The sequence below is a fragment of the Corvus kubaryi genome, unplaced genomic scaffold (genome assembly GCF_017639235.1).
Source record: "Corvus kubaryi isolate FWS band 111438036 unplaced genomic scaffold, C.kubaryi_AGA036_p1.0 134, whole genome shotgun sequence".
Classification (NCBI taxonomy): domain Eukaryota; kingdom Metazoa; phylum Chordata; class Aves; order Passeriformes; family Corvidae; genus Corvus; species Corvus kubaryi.
In genome coordinates, this window is record NW_024580668.1 from 811929 (window position 1) to 830192 (window position 18264).

Below are 18264 nucleotides of genomic sequence, written 5' to 3' on the forward strand. Positions count from 1 at the left end.
AGGCATCCACTCCTCTGTCAGCACTTTGTGTGGGCAGAAAAGGCCATGTAGGAGCAAACAAGCTGTCCTAAACAATCACTCACCTGCTCACAGACCGTTCCTGTGGTGCAACCAAAGTGCATATCTGTACTGACAAATACAGCGTGGAACTGAGGACTCTGGCTTTGGACTCTGCTCACGTGGCTGGGTTTTGCCCCTTACAGAGAGGCCCAAGGGGACTAAACACAGCAGATCCTGTTTAAGTCCCCTCCCAGCTCCACTGCCTGCATGAGCAGGGCATCTTAGCGAAGCATTATTGTCCTCCTCACTTGGCAGAAAATTTGTGAAGATCAGTTTGAGAGGTCTCCAAGCCAGGCAGCTGCAGCCAAAGTGTTGCATAGTACCACTCTTGGCTCCCACTCGGACCAAAAGAGCATTTAATTCTAGAGAGCAATCAGACAGCAGAGGCACAAAGCACCGATGACAATTGCATTCATAAAGCAGACAGTGTCCTAAGCTTTAGAACAGACAGAGCTCCACACAATCAATGAGGGCAAAGATATTTCCCTAAAAGCATGCTCCTATCATCTAACTTCAATCACAGCAGATTGAAAGATGGGCTTGGTCAGATTTATTAAGACAAAAATAATCACCATAAATAGGTGCAGAGGAAGATTCTGAAAAAAATTGCCTGAATGTAGAGTGAATGTAGAGGTTGTCTGTAAAGCCTCCTCCCCTCACAGCACCCTCTGGTTATTTGGCTGGAGCAGGGATGTACCAAAGCAGTCACAGTACATCACACTAATGAAATTAATCTGGAAAGCATCACTTCCAGTTCTATTGCACTCGCTGTTCATGAATCATGTCACCTCCTCAGGCCTCTGTTCCTCACCTGCAAACAGCATTAAAAGTATTTATTTCACACAGTGTGGCAGGAGGTTCTGCTCATTACCTGTCTGTGCGTGGCTCTGAAATCTGCATACAATGAGTTTTTCAGCACGCCAGTCACATTTCCTCCTTTAGGATCTCCCAGGCACATTTTGTACCCGCTAATCCGACCCAGCAGTCTGTTGTGCCTCACTCTCAAGTGACTCACAGGTGTCCATGTACATCAGTTCCTGTGTCTGACCTTAAAGGCAAGGGAGAAACCCCACATTTGTCTGACAAGATTTAGGCCCACTGGCTGATTTTTATTGGCCCATATTTCTCCCACTGCTTTGTGTTCTCATTGGTTTTACCATCACTAGGTTCTCACCTAGCCCAGCTGAGGTCACACACACAATTTCCTGAGCACTCCTGCGCTGAAGAGGCAGCTCAGTATCTTTGCAAGTGGGTCAGGACGGATCTGAAGGGTGACATTTAGCAAGAAACAATGCTAGGGGATGGCGTTCATGCAGGACACATCTAAGCTACACATGCTGTTTCCCAGCTTCCTACCATCTGTACACCCAACTTTCAGCTTTATGTTAAGTAGACATTATTCCCATGCTTGTATACTTAGCTGGAGGCATGAGGCAACACATTTGTTGCTCTTGAGATGCACTTCCCCCCTCTCAATTTGTGCTTGTGACTGTAATGGAAATATATATTAAATGTATGTATTTCTGTTCATGTATTTGGCTTTTCAGTGCCACCCACAATTCCCAGTGCCTGCGGATTCTGGCTTCTCACATCCCACTTGTCCCCTCTGCTTTGAATGCTGCCTGTTACTTAAAGTCCAGCTGGCCAGAGTTTAACCCTTAACTTTCAGGATCCTCCCCAGGCTAAGTCAGCCCTGCTCAGCTCCACAGCCTGACAGGACATTGCAAAGCATCCCTGGGAGCACCCTGGGGGCTGGATCCCACCCAACCTCAGCACAGCAACCAGGGCACTCCATCTCCACCTTCCCCTGCCACGAAGGGCACTTCACCCCCTCCACTTCAGGGAAGAGATTGAAGCAGAGGGGAGCAGAGAGGAATAACAAGCTGCAGGTCCTGGAGCAGGCTCTGATGCTGGGAGCCAAGGGTTAGCCTTGGTGGCAGAAGCCTGGCAAGTAGAGGGCATAAACCCCAAATATAAGTAGGCAGCAGTCAAAGCAGCAAAGAACCACCCACAGAGACTGTGGTTATCCTGCTCTCAGCAGGACACCTGACAGCTGCCATTAAACATCACTGCAGAGGAAACTCATCCAGCTCACAGCTCTTTCACAGCCAGGATAAGTGCTGGGTGCTGTGAAGGGTGCAAAGGTCCCTGTGTTTCAGGAGGTTATCTCAAAGGAACAGATGTGCTCAGATCAAAGAGCACTTTAGTTCAGCCATGTGTAGCCAAATACAGCACAGCCTTCGACTGGTGTCTCCTTCATGCCACACACCTGCACGCTTTTCCCAGCAAAACTGGAAAGAATGGCACACCTCCAGGCTGCCACCATAGACGGGACCCATCAGACCTGAAAGTGTCAAATCCCTGCACGTGTGCAGCCAGATCCACCAACATCCACCACGGCTCACCTTGCACTGCAAAGTGCAAGCGGCTCAGCAGTGTGCGAGCCCACAGCCTGCAGCACACCCAGGAGCAGAATCCCTCTGGCATCGAGCTGCACACAGCTTGTGCTCTCTCTTAACACACTACAAAAAATCTGTATCTTGCTCAAAACATCGTGGAAAGACACAGGAACCTGCACCAAGCCCTCCTGTCTCCCAGCTCGGCGTGTTTCCCAGCCCTGGGAGCAGCCCTGCTGGGAAGGGCTGCATGCCTCACACTCTGGAGCGAATTCCTTTAAGTTCTGGTTTATTCTTTTCTAATGTTCAAAGTCTACTTTGAACACATACAGACTTAGTACCTTATCAAGTTATTTTATTTCGGGAAAACACATGGAAGGTTAATTTCTATTAAAAATTCATCAATTTAAATCGATCTTTAGCTAGACTTTCAAATTGTTTCTAATTACTATTCCCTTTGAAATCTATCAACTTTCTTTGCTGCTACCTAGCTTTTCTGCATTAGACTATAAAACTAGTATTTCAAGGAAAAGTCACTTTTGTGTGTAGTAATCAGACACCACTTCATTATCAGATTCAATTTTTAAGCCAATTTTTTCCTCCTCTTCTCTGAAGGACTGTCAGGCCAAAAACTTTCTCCCCTTATCTTCCTACTCATTCTACTTCTCGGCACTGGTGTAATTGCTTTCCCACATTTCTTTACTCCACAACTTGACAGTTCTTAATGAGCCTTCCACACCTGTGGTTTTATCTAGCATTAATTCTGTCCCCTCACTTCCTCTCCCTGTTGCACAGATCACGTTTAACCACGCTGCAATCAGTCCTCCCCAGCACAAACCAGACAGGCTAGGGAGCCAACCTTTGTTTTTGGAGTAAAGCCATAATTACAAGACAGTGCCTCGATGGTGGGTCCCTAAGCCAGCTCGGAGTCCCAGGCAGGTTTGAAATTGAACATTTTCCCTGATCACAACCCCACTCAGAAACCCCTTTGCTTGCTGGCAACAGGGGAGCTCTGGGCCAAACACAACTGGGTATCAGGCTCCCCTTGACAAAGGTCCTTCTGGGGCAGAGCTGCTGCCAGCGCTTCAGGGACGGCTCCTGCTCCCTCGGGAGGAGGGTGAGATCTGAACATCCTGCGGCTCAGCTGGTGCTTTTCACAAGCACCACGTTCCAGGGAGTGCAAATGGAGAAACTGGGACATGACTTTCAGTTTGACAGGGAAGGTGTCTGCTGACAAAGAATGAATCTTCTTGTGACTTCAAGCTTTGTTGGGGAAAAAAAGACAAATTCTAAGTGCCATGGAAATAAAAATACCCCATCACTTCATTTTACCCTGTCACTCCGAACAATGCAGTGCTTGTTTTCAGGACTACTTCTCACATGTCCATCTGATTTCTGAGCAGAAACCCACAGTGCCGAGCACTGACACAAAAATCACAGCCCCTGGCCATTATTTAGTCATATGGAAAATATTCCACTGAGGAAATAACGTCCTTCACTGGAGAGCCTGAGTGATAAGCTGCAGGCAGAAAAAGCAGAATCGAATCAGTGTCAAATCCACATTCACTCCAAAGACATGTGAGCACCCTACTTGTGCTCAGTAAAAGTCATTTTGCCAACAGGCTTTGAGCCTGTTGAAAAGCAGGAAATACAATGAAAGGAAAAAAAGGATTTTTACATCATGCACTGAAACCTACCAAAAGATGCCCACAACCTGCCCTGAGATACAGACTCAGGAGCAGCCAGGAGGCAAATACAGGAACCATACCTGGGCTTGTACTGCAGCAGGAACATTCTGTTTGATCCTGCCTAGCAGACAGAGTTCTTGGTGGCAAAGTCCTGTAGGTTTTTACTTCTGCAGCTGTGTGTTGCTTCCTAGGGTGTCCCATCTTTTTTTTCCCCCAAAGCATGTTTATGGACCTCTCAGTGTTTTAGCACATCTCAAAAATTCTTCCTCAGCTTCTCATTGTACTGCAAATCCCCTGCAGAGCAAGACCAGACAGAAAATGGGTCCCAGAGGTATCTGGACCACTGCAACATTTAACAGGTGGTATTTTAAGTTGTGAGCACTGAACCAGGGAGAGAGAATTTAACTCCAGCTGCAGGCAGAAAATCTATGCTAAAGATAAATTTGTGCCAAAAGTTTTTGGAGTGAGTTACCAGTATCTGAATACTGCACCTTCTTTCATTATGAAATAACGCTCTTGGACAGGAACATCACTTTATTAAGCAGCACATAATGCTCACTGTAGTATAGACAGCAGCACAGTTATCATGCTCTATTTCACAGCATTAAAAATGAGCTATTCTCCAAGCAGGAGAAATCTTCATATCAAAGATTCAAACACCACAGGCTTCGATGCTGTCAAAAGAGATTATTTTAATTTTTGATCTGCCTCTAAGTAGTCCAAGACTTTACGAGTCACAGTGGAAAGTGAATCAGACTTTAATTCCTGAAGGAGGCAGAAGTCCTACAAGAGTCCAAGTGAAGGGAGGTTTGGAAGACTCCACATGGCAGACTCTTCCCAGAGCCCAGCCGTGATCCACAGAGGAGAGAACACATTTCAGATGACTCAGTGCTTCTCTACCTGAATATTGAAATGCAGGAATAAGAAGGGGAAAATAAGGGATTTCTGAGACTGACCTCTCAAGTTTGATCTCAGAAGATGCAAAGTTCTCCCTGGAGGACCGTGCACAGACCAAACGTGCCCTCCTGCCCTCCAGTAGTCACCCATTCTAAATCTTATTTCTGTTACTGGTTTACATGAAGAGGTTTTGTGTTCTCAGGCTGAAATTCTCCACTGGAAACCCAGGAGTGGGTGACAGAGTCTATCAGCATCCTCTGCTCAGCTGACATCTCCGCAGTTCTGTTCTGGAGCAGCACCTGCAGCCTGTCCCCTTGGTACTGTGGGGCAGCACAGCCTCCAGCACCACTTAGGGCATGGGGAGCCTGGGCAGACACTGAATGAAACATCCCCTAAACAAGGTACAAATTTCCTTAGATCCTTCTCAACACAAGACCCCAAATGCCAGATCACCCACATGGAAGCACTGTCTGTAACAATCTATACAGCAGGAAACACCATTCCTGTGTTAGGATACTGCTCTGCCACTAGGCTTCATCTTATTCCTTAAACTGAATTTCCCACCCTTCCTACCTTTAGCTGTGGCCTTGCTCACCCCCTGGGTTTGCTGCAGCAGCTGTACATAAATCTCCTCCCAGCTGGCCGGGCTGTCCCAAGCCAGTGCCACCGTGCTCTGTCCTGCAGCAGCAGCGGGCCACGGGCAGTGACCAGCCCCAGAGAGCCACTGAGCAGGACTGCAGAGCCGGGCACAAACACGGACACGCTCCTTCCCCTTCCTGTCCCTCAGAGCAACTTCTGTCATCGGGGGCTGAAGGATGAGAGAATTTAGTCATGGCAGAAGATGCAACAGTAGCTGCTCTAAGAGGGGTTTTACTTCTCCAGGAGTGAGAGGCAGAGTGTGGGGAACTAAGCCCCTCTCCCCCACTCTCCCCAAAAAAGGAGAAGCAGAACATATGCACACAGCCCACTGATTTCTGCTGAGGTAGCCCAAAGCCAGCATATAAAGCAGGCCGGGAACAGCTCTGAGAGCACACCTCGGTTAATACCGCAGGAAACAATGCTACAGACATTCGCACTTTTAGGGCCAGGAACAAAGTATAAAGCAAAAAGAGCTGGAAATGGCATTCTCCCCTCAGTGCACATCCCAGGACCCATAAACGAGCCTTCACCAGCACTTCCCCAAGGTAACCGAGTTCCTGGGGAGGTGTTTCACAGCAGTGCTGAGCTGACCCCTCAAGACACAGAGGCTTATGGCTAACCTTGGCCCTGAGCTGAGGAAACAGACTCGGAACAGGAGGTGGGACAGATGCTGTTCTGGTCCCCTTCTGCTTCTGCCACTGAGTCAGCCCATGCAAGCTGTGGCCAGCAAATCCATACAGCCCCTCCTGTGGGCACACCCAGGCTCCCGGTGGCACACAGGAGAGGAGGAGGAGGAGGCCTCCTCTTCATCCCAGACTGCCCTGTGGGAAGGTTCACCAGGGATGTACCAGTCAGCATAAGTGCACTGAGATGTAAACAGGCTGTTCCTTCTTAGACCTGCTGGATGGCAGCATCTCTTTCATTAACAGTTCATTTATGTGTGTGGGGTTTACACATGTGCAGTGATGGAGTCACTCAGAGACTGCTGCCTCAGCAAAGGCAGCTCACCAGAACTGGCCGCGCCTTAGAAAGGTGCCTGTGAAAATTCCAGGTAATGCAGTTAAATTGGAGCCCCTTGACACAAAGCTACTGAGCAGATTTTACTTACTTTGGGAGAAAGCAGCATTTTTCTCTAAGGAGTTAATGAGCAGTTGTGGGTTGATTTTTCTTTTTCTTTTTTTAAAGCAGGTTGATGATGAAAAATCTCAGAACAGTATGACTATCATGAGAATGATTTCTAAAGCAGGAAGCATGACAGTCCCACACCCACAACAGCAGAAGCAGCTGCCACACACAAGTTGCCAGGGCTACTCCTGCACCACTTATAGCTAATGGAACTCTGACACTGTCTTCAGTTCAGAGACCTGCACAGTGCAGAATTAACTCAAAGCCCAGATAAGACAGGAAAAACAAATGGGAGGCATTACCCACGTCAGAAGGTATTTCACATCCTCATCTCAAAGCAGGAACTGTGTACGATAAAGCCCAGCCTGAGCAGAAGCTCCAGAATCACCACCACTCACATTCAGGATTTGCAGCACTAAGAAAAGATCTCATCAATAAGAAATATCAATAATTAAAAGTCTCTAACCTCATGTAAAGTTCCCCGCAAAATTACTTCAGTGCCTCCCAGACTCTGAATGCTGGAAGAGAAATTTCTTCTTGATGCCAAGGGGAAAAAAAAAAAATCAGAGCAGGTTGTTTCATTTTCATCTGGAACATTTCCACCTGTCCACGTTTTTTCTGCACAAAGCCTTTCCATGTTCATTGCAAGTCCATGCCTGACACAGGAAGCTGCTGGGTGTCAGGATGACTTTCACAGCCCCTCTGCTCTGCCACAGCAGCAGGGAGCCAGCGCTGCTGCTGCCAGCTGGGACAGGACGGGGAGCAGGGCACTGACTGCACCGCGGAGAGGAGGGGACCAAAGCCTCCGACCCTGCTGTGCCTCAGGGTAAGGAAACACAAACCCGGCCCTCCGGAGGCCTCTGTGGCAGCACGGCCAGCGGGGGAATCATTCTGCCTGCATCTGAAAAAGCTCGGAGCAACTCTGCCCTCCAAATGGCAGGAACCAACCAGCAGCACCCCACTGCCTCCGAGCAAGGCAGTGCCTGCCCTCCTTCAGAAACTCCTCAGGAGAGCAGATCCTTCTCCAGAGGTGAGGGCAGCAAAGCAGCTGGTTCCAAAAAAACCAACCATTGATTGCAATGCCTGAGCTCCCAGAGCCTGTTCCACTGTGAAAGCAGCAAAAGCAGCAGAGGAGGGGAACAACCAGGAATGAGAAGGATTGCCCCACTTTGGGCACTGCTGCCGGCTGTAAATCCCTGGTCACAGGTCAGCCATCCCCACAGCTCTGCACGGCCAGCCCAGGATTAGCGTTGTCTCTCCTGACTCTGGCACAGAGCTGGCTGCAGGCACTGCCCGGGCACAGGGACCTGCACTCCAGGCTGACCCAAGGACCCACCCCAGAACAAACCAGGCTGGGATCTCCCCAGTGCAGAGCTCCCAGTGCCCGAGGACCAGCCCTGCTTGGCACACATCAGCACAGTGAAATCTGTGCAGCAGGGCTGCGAACACAGCAGCTGCTCCCTGGCTCTCCTACCCCTCTCCTCACATGGAGGAGCTTCAATTCTGTGGCAGTCTGCAGGATTTGGGAGGTAAAGGAGCTGTTGCCATAACACAGGCCTTAACCCTTTGCCTTCCTCCAGGCACTGTGTAAGATGTGCTGCACCCTGCTCATTTTCATGCTGCCCCCCGAGTCTGTTTTTCACAGGAGGGTGCAGGAGTACAAAACCACAAACCTAAGCACTTACTGATTCCCTGCCCTACATCTTCTGACTGGCAAGACCAGGTACAGGAAACCTTTTCCAGGGAAATACGATCACTGTAAAAAAGAAAAGTACTTATAATCTTGGACAAACACAACCACATTCCATGATTTTCAGAAGGAATCACAGAACACCCTTCACAAATAACAGACAGGGACATTTGCAGCCCAACTGAGTTGCTGCTGAGACACGATGGTAATGCTCATGCTAAAAGGCCTAATTCACTCTGATTTCAGAGCCAAACCAGGTACATCAAGAGTCACCTCCCGCTTTTCTCCCAGTCTCTCTGGCAGTGTATCAATTATCACCATGCTCAGATTAGCTCCTGTTTCTAAACAAATACTGGAAAGGTGAATCTCTTCCCCCTAAAAACATCCTACAGCATAATTAGCAACGTGTACTAAATGCTTGTAACCCAGAGTCATCTTCCAGAAAATAACTTTAAGGCACTGTCAGCTCAAACCATCAAATCTAAACCTCTTAACTCTGTATGGAACCTTTAAGCTTCTGTTGAAAGCCAAAGATGCGGCAAACAAGCTTACAGGTCTGTAATCAGAGATGTCAGACAACAAGACAGCTCGAAGGCTTGTTTTATATGCACCAGAAATACATCAGCTCAAGAAGCATTACAGCGTGAGGCAACATTTCCTGCAAGAATATTTTAGTTACCTGGAGCCCGATTTTTATAATCCTCCCTGGTACTTTCAGTAACCACAACAGATCATAAAACACTTGCAGAAAAGGCACTTCAGGCATTTCAGCATTCACCTGACATGCTTTAACACAAGGAAAAAACAAAAAGAATGATCTAGTTTGGAACTTGAGGAATTATCCTACTCCAGAGCTAGCAGGATGCAAAAGGACCCAGAAGGCCTAATTCAAGTGCCAAAATGTACCTCAGTAGTGTCACACATCTTCTGGGAGATGCAGCTTCCCTCAGGAAGCTTGTTAGGCAAGCGCCACGGAGAGCCAAGGCTGGGATCCATGGAGGCAGCTCCACATGGTCCCCAGAACCTGCTCCCAGCCCGCCCCAGCCTGCTGCAGCCTGCTGACAGACCGGCTCACATGCTCCATGAACACTCTGAGTCATGCTGCTAAGGCTGGAAAATGAACGGGATTCCAGAAGCTCTGCACTCTGCTCACAGCACTCCCAGCTCCAGAGGCGCACGATGGACGGACACTCCTGTCCTGCCTGTGCCCCAAGACCCCTCCGAGCACCAGTCACAGCATGCAAATGCAGTTGGGAACAGACAGCTACATGCACACTCCACTTTAAGAAAAGAGTTAAGCCTTTTCTTAAAGGCCTCTTTATTTTTAAATTCCTTCAAAACATAAATTAATTTAAACAAATCAGATGCAAAACACCTGCATTTTAAATTCGCATATATTTTACTGTATCAATCACAGCAACCTCATACAGTAAGATACACAAAAATAGAGCATGGTATCACTTCAATTCAACACAGGTTTGTACTACAGGATTCCATGACATATATACAGAGGACTTCTCTTTTTCAGAGCAGGTAGAGCCCCTGCCCTGGTCACCGTAAAAATTACGTGGCATCACAGTTTTAGTTATTCACTGTAGTGTGAGGAGCCATATGGAAATCGAACTGGTGAACCAGAAGATACGCTGTAGAGCAGCCAAACAGGCATGACACTGCAGAAGGTGAACAAAACCCAAATAACCACCGAAATTAAAACCACCCTTAGACTGCATTTTAATAGTAAAATTGTTTTTAAATTCTTCACTATATACATAATGTATCTACATTTGTGTCATATTTATATATATATATATTTATAGAAAACATACAAGATTGAAAACCTTAAAATCATTCACTTAAACAAGATTCACCCCAACCTTCAGGGTCAGCAAGGCAGTACTTGCCCTTGACGTTATGCTCAGTTGCAGTCCCTTGATTCAGAATTTCCCTGATTGTTAAACACACGCCGTTCACTTTGTTTCTTAGTGCAAACTGGACAGTAACTTACTGTTCTCAGCCCTCTGTAAGACCCAGGTTCCATCTTATTTCCATAATGCTTCTGACACCCAGTTATGGCTAAAATTATTTTAGCTATTTTACAACATTAGCCTATGTAATTTTCCCCTCTACCTACCTGAAGCCCTCCCCCCACCCAAAAAAATGTAAGACAAACGATCATTCATGCATGTTTCTGTCACACAGGGAGTGATGGACATTGAAGTTGAGAAGCCTAGACTCTAACAGTGATTAAAAATCCCAAAGTCAATCATTTCAGTGCAAAGTGGACTACATAGTTTACATCTCAGCTAGATTCTTTACAGATATTTTAAACACATTTAATTCTGCACATCAGATTAGGTTGCCTGATACTTTGTGCTAACTAGCTATAGTTGGAATAAGGGAGTTAGGATTCTTAGGGGTTTTCTTTTAATAAAAAACTAAGGTCTATTCATAACCAGGTGGTGTCTGGGGGTCAAACTGTACAGAGCCCAACACAAGGGAGTCTTGGTTCTCAGCCAGGGTCCCCAGGTGCTATAGCAAGAGACAAGGGTTATTATCTGATTCACATCCATAACTGATGGGTTCACTTGAACAGGAGTCACAAATGAGCTCTGATTTTCCACCAGGCCAGTGCTTTACTTGCTGGACTACACTACAGACTTGGCAGTGAATTTGGAAGCAAGCAGAACATTGACACTTACAATTTCCATAACCACAAAGAAAAAGCGTGCACTGAGAGCAAAATCCTGCAATTCTTAGACAAGACTTGACTCAGACGAGTGGCAGCCTTATCAGAGGGAAAAAAATGTCAGATTAAAACCCAAGAATTGATCAGAGCCAAGAACATCACTCTGCCACAGTGGCTATAATAAGCTATGAAATACAGTACAAGGAAAAACAAAAAGTCACCTGAACAAATAACCCAGAGAGACTTCATAGTTATAATGATTCTACCACTTTTAAGAACTCAACATATTAAATATTTATTAAAAATAAACGGTTTCCAAATCACCTATTTACAGTACAAAGAACAGTATTTAAAACATGTGCAACAGAAAGAAGATGGATACTCATCTGAGAGGACAACACTCCAGGCATCATCTGAGTGACACAGATACAGGATCACCTCTTTAAAATACCATACAGTGAAACCCAGGAGGATGATATTGGCAACACCGGAAAATAAAGCACATATTGTCTAGATTCAGGTTATATAAGCTCGAGATAAACAACCAGAGGAGAAGGGGAGAAGGAGGAAACAAAGACAAAAGGAAGAGATGTTGCAGTGTTTGCATTTTGGAGATCAAGAAATGCAGACACACATCAAAAAATAGTCCTTGTTGGCAAAACAAGCCATTCACGTATTTCCTGCACATTTTGAAGTCATACGTTATCAAAAACTGGCAGTGGTTTCATCACTCATAGAAAACGAGAATCTTCATTCTCTGACCTTATTTTTAAACCCTGCCTGGTTTTATTTGGGCAAGATGCGACATAATAGGAAGGTGTGATGTCACTTTTTAAAAATACAACAGCTGCCAAGTTTTAAGGAAAAACGTGCTCTTCTCCCCCATGCAAGTTGAAAAGCAATGATCATTTAGGAGTTACCTAAATTATAGCAGCATGAAATCTAATGGATCTGCAGCATCTGTGAAGCCACAAAAATCAAGAACTGGCACCTGATCACTGAACCATGGTTCCAAATATCTGGACATGTGATTTTGGTAAGAGGTCAGTGTGGAGTCAGAACATTAGTTAGGATAGCCCTTTCCTCTCCCCCTTTCCTTCCCTTCCCAGACAGACTCATCCAGTCTATCTATAAACCACGTGGGACAGCTGGGATGATTTATAGTTTAACTGGTTGTTAGGCAGGAACCTGTGGAGGTCGCTCTTCCTACAGCAGGGGTCATAGTAGTAAGCGTTGAGGCAAGTGTCACACGAGACCTTGGAGCAGAACGTGCACGTGTTGGCAGCTCCCGAGCGGTTGCAGAAGCCGCAGCGCGAGGTGCCCGAAGGCTTGGACTTGGAACTGAACTGAGCAGCTCTGTCTTGACTCTGAGTCTGTGATGTGTACTGAGATTTCTCCCTCAGAGCAGGAGACAAGCCATCGCTTGGGAGTGGTTTGATTGAGTAGGAGCTCTGTTTCACTGCTGGGTACTCCTGCCTCGAGCTGAACAGACTGTCACACTTCTGGCAAACAGAAGCGCCACAGGGTATGCCACAGTTCTGGCACTTGGAGGAAGCTGTGTCTTTGGCTAGGTGGGTGCGTTTGTGGTAAACAGGGTTGGCATCACTTTTTAACAGCCATACATCAGGCTTAATAGCGTCTTGTCTTTTAAAGTTTAACATACTTCTAGAATCGGGGTCAGTATACAAATCTAAGTCCTCTTGAGCAGAAAAATAGGAGCTGTAAGGGACATTTGTTCTTAGCATGCCATTGTGATGAGAGGAAGTTGGCAAGTATTCATCTGAACACCCGTGCGGGGAGCTGGACATGGTCAGCAGAGAGGGCGACGGACGGATAATTTCATCTTTAATGTCATCTTCCGCATCGACCAAAATCGGCTCTTTCCTGAGACTCAGCGAGCTCATCAAAGGTGGTTTCTTACTCTCCCAGTAACTATCATAGGTGTCCACTGACTTGGAAGGCTTGCTCACCTTTGGCTTAAAGTAATCCTTGGAGGCGCGTTCGCTGGCCGATTTCTGGAGCACCATCCGTGCCATGGACGTGTTCAGCGTCTCCTTGCACTCCAGGCGCCGCTTCATGGCCTCGGAGCAGCCTCGGACGTCCTCGCTGCTGTTCTTGCGCTCGTTGATCACATCAATCTCAGAATAACCCTTATCCTTCACTTGCAGGTGAATTTCCAGAAGCTGCTCACATTCCACTTTGGCCAAAAAGAGCTCAAATGAAATCATTTTCACTTGAATGGCATCAACCTGCTCTTTGAGCTTAAACGTTGTTCCCAGCTCTTGGACATAGCCCATGTAGTTCAGAATCTGCCTTACATCATCTTCAGTTAGAGCAGACTTTACATAATAAACAAAAGGTCCAGTGTAGGTCTAAGAGGGATGGGGGGAATAAAAGGAAAACTAGGTTACAAATTCAGTGGTGGACGAGATGTTCGGATAATTCAGTGACAGAGACCATATAATTAAATACAATAATAACGACTCCGAACACATGCAACTGCCTTGGCAAGAGGAGCTCGATTTCTGCATCCCTCCTGCTCAGCAGATGGAAATTCCACATGAGGAAAATTCAAAGTAGGAGAGTTTTCATTCAATTTAAAATCCTGATTAGCATAATGTTCTCCCTGGTGATTTAAATCACTCTGCTCTGCACTAACATTAACTGTTATGCATACCGGACATGTTTGCATTTACAGAAAATCTACCACGAAAGACAAAAAGGCCAGGATTTTGGGAACTACCCCACCCAGGGACAAGCTGGAGCTAACAGGAACTCAGAATTACTGCAGGAGTGCCAAACTCCAATTCAGTTTTAAATACACTTGAGGTGCACTCTTTTTTGTGTACTGTTACTATACAGTTTCAAATGTCAGTTTTATTTAATTTAGTATTAATTCAAAAACTTCCACTAAAAGAGCCCCAAAAGCAGAGACATGAGTTTCTGCAAGCTGAAATACTCTCAGCATCTGGCACACCTGAGGGACATGCTTAGCCCAGTTCAGCCTGTTCTGAGTGCAGGCAGGAGCAATCTGCCCACCACAGGTAAAAGATGAAACACAAAACTCAACTGCAGAGAGCTTCCCATGGGACTTCACCACCCAAGCCCAGCAGTGAGTTCCCACTTTTCCCTCTGGGAACCTGCCATAGGTAGATCCATTTGAAAGCATCTTAAAATCAAAACTTCAGGAACTGAGCACTGAGAAGCAGATCAAAGATGTTCTGAAAACGGTTCTTTTGCAGAAGTTCCTTCACCATTATCATACACTTGTGGGAACCTCAGCAAAGCATCCACTTGAACACATGCACTGGGTTTAATACTTGTGTCCAGTAACAGCTGTGGCAAGACAAATCAAACTCTGAGTGAACTTAAATCCAGCTTGACCACACACCATAGTGAAAGCCTCTCCAACAAGTAAAAATAAAACAGTGCAGCAGGGGAGGCTGAACAACAAACTTGAATAAGCTCTTCTACTTTATACACATTCTAATTGCAGATAGTGCTTGTACTTCTGTTCTTGGAATACTCTCACCAGCACCAACTTCACTTATTTTACGTAGAAATTTCCCTATGGCTTCTGTTTACCAACTGTACATAGAGAGAAGGGAAAAAAAAAAAATATATATATATCTCTCATGCTATAAATGGAAAAAAAAAAAAAAGAGAAGCCTTTAAAGGAAATGCATGAAATGTGTTCACAGAAAGGAAAATAAAATAATGTTCTCACTATGGCTACATAAAAAATGTCTTACCTTAATGTTTTTGAACTCCTTTTTCCAGGGGTACAGAAAGAGATTAATTCCAAGTGTCTCAAGCATGTTGAATGCATTATGGAGACAATGTAAACTTGAGGATTTCACAGATCTCAGTGAGTTTTCAGCCATCTCATAAAATTTTATCAACCGGAATCTATAAAAGGGATCAATTTTGGGAAGGCAAAGTAAGGCTGCCGCCGCGACTCGCAAGTACTCATCGTTAATAGGACGCTGCTTGTTGTCAGAGGCATTCAGTTTGCACTCGTGGAACTGTACATACTTCCTAAATAAATCGTCTTTGTATTTCGTATCCATTGAAATCAGTTTTTCCCTCGCGCTGGGGGCAGCTACCTCATCTCTTTCATGGCTATTTGGCAGTAGGTTGGGTATCTGGCATTAGGAATCTTCAGCAACAACAACTGTCCTGGAATAAAAACTGAAAACAAAGACAAGTCATTGCAGGTACACACATCCCAGACATCCCCAGCACCTCCCTGCCCCTGGGACTCTGTGACACAGAGCAGCAGCTCCCTCACAGCCTCCCCAGGACTCTGAAAAAGCACAGGAGCCACAGAAATGCCCTGTCCTGCTTTCCACCATCATTCCCCACTTGTTTTCCAGGTCCCTGCCCAAGTCAGCACCACGAGCTGACGCTGAACAAGACTCTGAGACCTTGGTACAACAGAGCTGGGCAGGCTCCAGCACACAGTGAGACCTCCCTGGCTTTGGGTCCCAGGGAGAAGTAACTCATGGCAAAGAACTGCAAGGAGAAGGATGAGTTTTTTAGAGTCTCTTCTCTGCATTTTATTTTGCCCTTTCAGTTCAGCCAACCTACACAAACATTATTTTAAACAGTCACTGGGAGATTTTTGTTTTTATCCCTGCACAATGATATAAAGATTTTTTAAAAATCACCCAAAAGTTTCATTTTGCTCGTCTTGTGAAGGTATCTGCTTTCCCCTCCCCGTCCTGTGGCACAGGACTGTCCTGAGGCTGAGCAGATTTGACTTTGCCTTTTGATTTCTAACATTTTCTAGGCTTTTGACAGCCAATGACATTCCTCCCGCTGGTGCCCCCAGTGCAGCCCCGTGCTGGGGCAGCTCTGCAGCCACCTCCAGAGGACCCACTCCTGACTGCTGCAAACCACAGCCCAAATTCCAGCTGAAAGCTGGCAGCTGCAAACACCACTGTGATCTTCACGGCAAAAAAGCTACACCTGCCACCTTCAGCTGCTCTGTGAGAGCTGAGTACAACCATTTCTGTGTTACCATCACATATGTTTTGTTTGCAGGGATAGTTGTTTTTATGGATGTACTGATCTCCATTTTCACTGCACTGAGCTCACACACTGAGCTGAAATAGCTGGTGACAGAACAATCTCCCAAATGCTGCTTTAAGAAAACCAAAGTAATTAAAGGGCCAACAGACTCCATCTGGAATGCCTAAGGAACTTGTGATCAAAAAGCAGACCACAGGCTTTGTTTATTACATAAAAAGACAAACCAGCTCCTGACCCGAGGAGAAATCAGTGCACTGTTTCAGATGTAGTCAGTCTCAAACAGCAATTCAGAAAAGACTTTTCACCCAGTATTAATTGCAGCTGCTAAAGCACTGATCAACGCTCCTGCTAAAGGAAAATCACCGTTAAGAGCAAGATCAACTGAATGAAAGGAGCCAAAACACAAAATACCAACAACCAAGAGGCCAGGGGAACAAGCAAACAAAAAGATCAACAGCCTGGCAGTTAACATTCCTTGATGAAAGGCTGTGCTCAGCGCCAGACCCGTGTGGGAAAAGTTAAGTAGCAGTTCAGCTTCTGCTCCAAGGCACACGCACTCCTGTCAAGAGACAGGCTGTGAATCACAGGAAATGTGGAGTGCTAAATTAACATCCGAGCATAAGGCCAGGAGCAGTCCCTTCCCTCTCCACGTTCCTCCGCAAGTTGTGCAGGATGAAGTCTGTGGACAAAGACAGGAGAGTCTGTTCCTTGGCAAGAAGAGCTGCACACGAGAATTGCAGAGAGATCTTTGTCTGGCACGTCAGCACAACACCCCCAGGACATGGAGTGATCCTGTGCTGACAAGGAGCTGGATTCGGAATCACACTTCTGCCATCCCCACCAAACAAAGCGCTTGGTTACACATGAGACACGTCAGTGTCAGGAAGCCCCCAGATGAAAAAAGAGAGCCCTTCATCGAGGCCTTGCAGACTGCAGCTCCCAGGGCCTCTGCCAGCCCTGACTGTGCCCCGTGCTTTGCACCCGAGCCAGGGCTTGCACAGCCCAACAAACCGCGGCAGAGCAGGGCCTGAGAGCCCTGCCGGGGCTGCTCCAGCGCACAGAGCTCCAGGCAGCACAACATCCCCGTCCCGGCAGCCCACCCAGCAGCAACATCCATGGTTACAGGCTCCGGAGAGCTCACGATGCGAGCAGGCACGGATAAATATAGGTTTAAGCAGCACCCTGACTGACAGAATGCGTAAAGGAACAAGGCCGCTTTGCTGCTAAGCACTGACTCCAAACCTCAAGAATTCCTAGAGATGCAACAATAATAAGTCCTGATCAGAGTCCAGTGCCTGCTGTTGAGACAAGAGAATGTTTCTATCCATCTCCAGGGTCAAAGCCTCACCCGAGGGAACCAACTCCTCTGACCACGCTGGACCACTCGGTTGTACAAAAACCTTGACAGCAGTAGGGGAGAAACAGGGGACAAATACACCCTTCAGCTAAGGTACACCCCGCTTGCCGAGGGACACCCCGCTGCCACAGCACAGCCGTGTCCTACCGTGCCCAGGGGGCCAGACACGCCAGACTGACCCCAGACGCCCGAAAACGCTCCCGAGCACAGGGGCTGTCACCGGCACAGGAGCAGCGCCTGCAGCCCGCGGACCCAGCGCGGTGCCGCCCGCTCGGGGCCGGTCCGTGCCCGGGGCACTTGTTGCAGGTCCGGGTCCAGGAGCCTCGGGACACCGCCTGGGCCTCCGCGGCGGCACCGTCCCCGGCCCCGGGAGCTCCCGCCGCCCCCGGCCACCTCGCCGCCCTCGCCGTGCCGCGGCCACGCCGCCCGCCCGGGCTAAGCCCCCGCACCGCGGCCTGTCCCGTCCCTCACCGCTCCGCTCCACCGCCGGGAGCCGCCGCCGCTCCACCGGGAGCGCCCGGTGCCCGGGATGCTGCCCCGCGTCCCCGACGCGCTGCCCCGGCAGAGCCGCGGAGGCCCGGCCGGTGCCGCGGACGGAGCGCGCCCGCCCTCACGGCTCGGGCAGGGCCGCGGCGGCGGCAGCGGCGACCCGGAAGTGAACGGCGGGGCGCGAGCACTTCCGCCGCGTGACG

At 47.6% G+C, this 18264-nt stretch overlaps 1 protein-coding gene across 2 annotated transcripts; it reads right to left on the bottom strand.

Annotated features, from left to right (window-relative positions):
* Positions 1–9871: 9871 nt before the first annotated feature.
* On the bottom strand, positions 9872–18203 carry SPATA2 (spermatogenesis associated 2). Of its 2 annotated transcripts, none has more exons than XM_042044688.1 (3): positions 18044–18203; positions 14934–15372; positions 9872–13553 (listed from the first exon to the last, which is right to left on the bottom strand). In XM_042044688.1, exons 2-3 carry the CDS (start codon positions 15249–15251, stop codon positions 12306–12308), a joined length of 1566 nt encoding a protein of 521 aa, XP_041900622.1. In that variant the 5' UTR covers positions 15252–15372; positions 18044–18203; the 3' UTR covers positions 9872–12305. The 2 variants fall into 2 exon arrangements, with proteins under 2 accessions (XP_041900622.1, XP_041900632.1); XM_042044698.1 differs by lacking the exon at positions 18044–18203 and adding an exon at positions 16440–17944.
* Positions 18204–18264: the final 61 nt, after the last annotated feature.

Excerpts from the sequence above, each read along its gene's own strand:
- SPATA2 (XM_042044688.1), bottom strand. The coding sequence starts at position 15,251 with ATGGATACGAAATACAAAGACGATTTATTTAGGAAGTATGTACAGTTC. Across the intron at positions 13,554-14,933 it reads AGGAGTTCAAAAACATTAAG|ACCTACACTGGACCTTTTGT; the intron begins GTAAGACATTTT and ends CATCCCTCTTAG.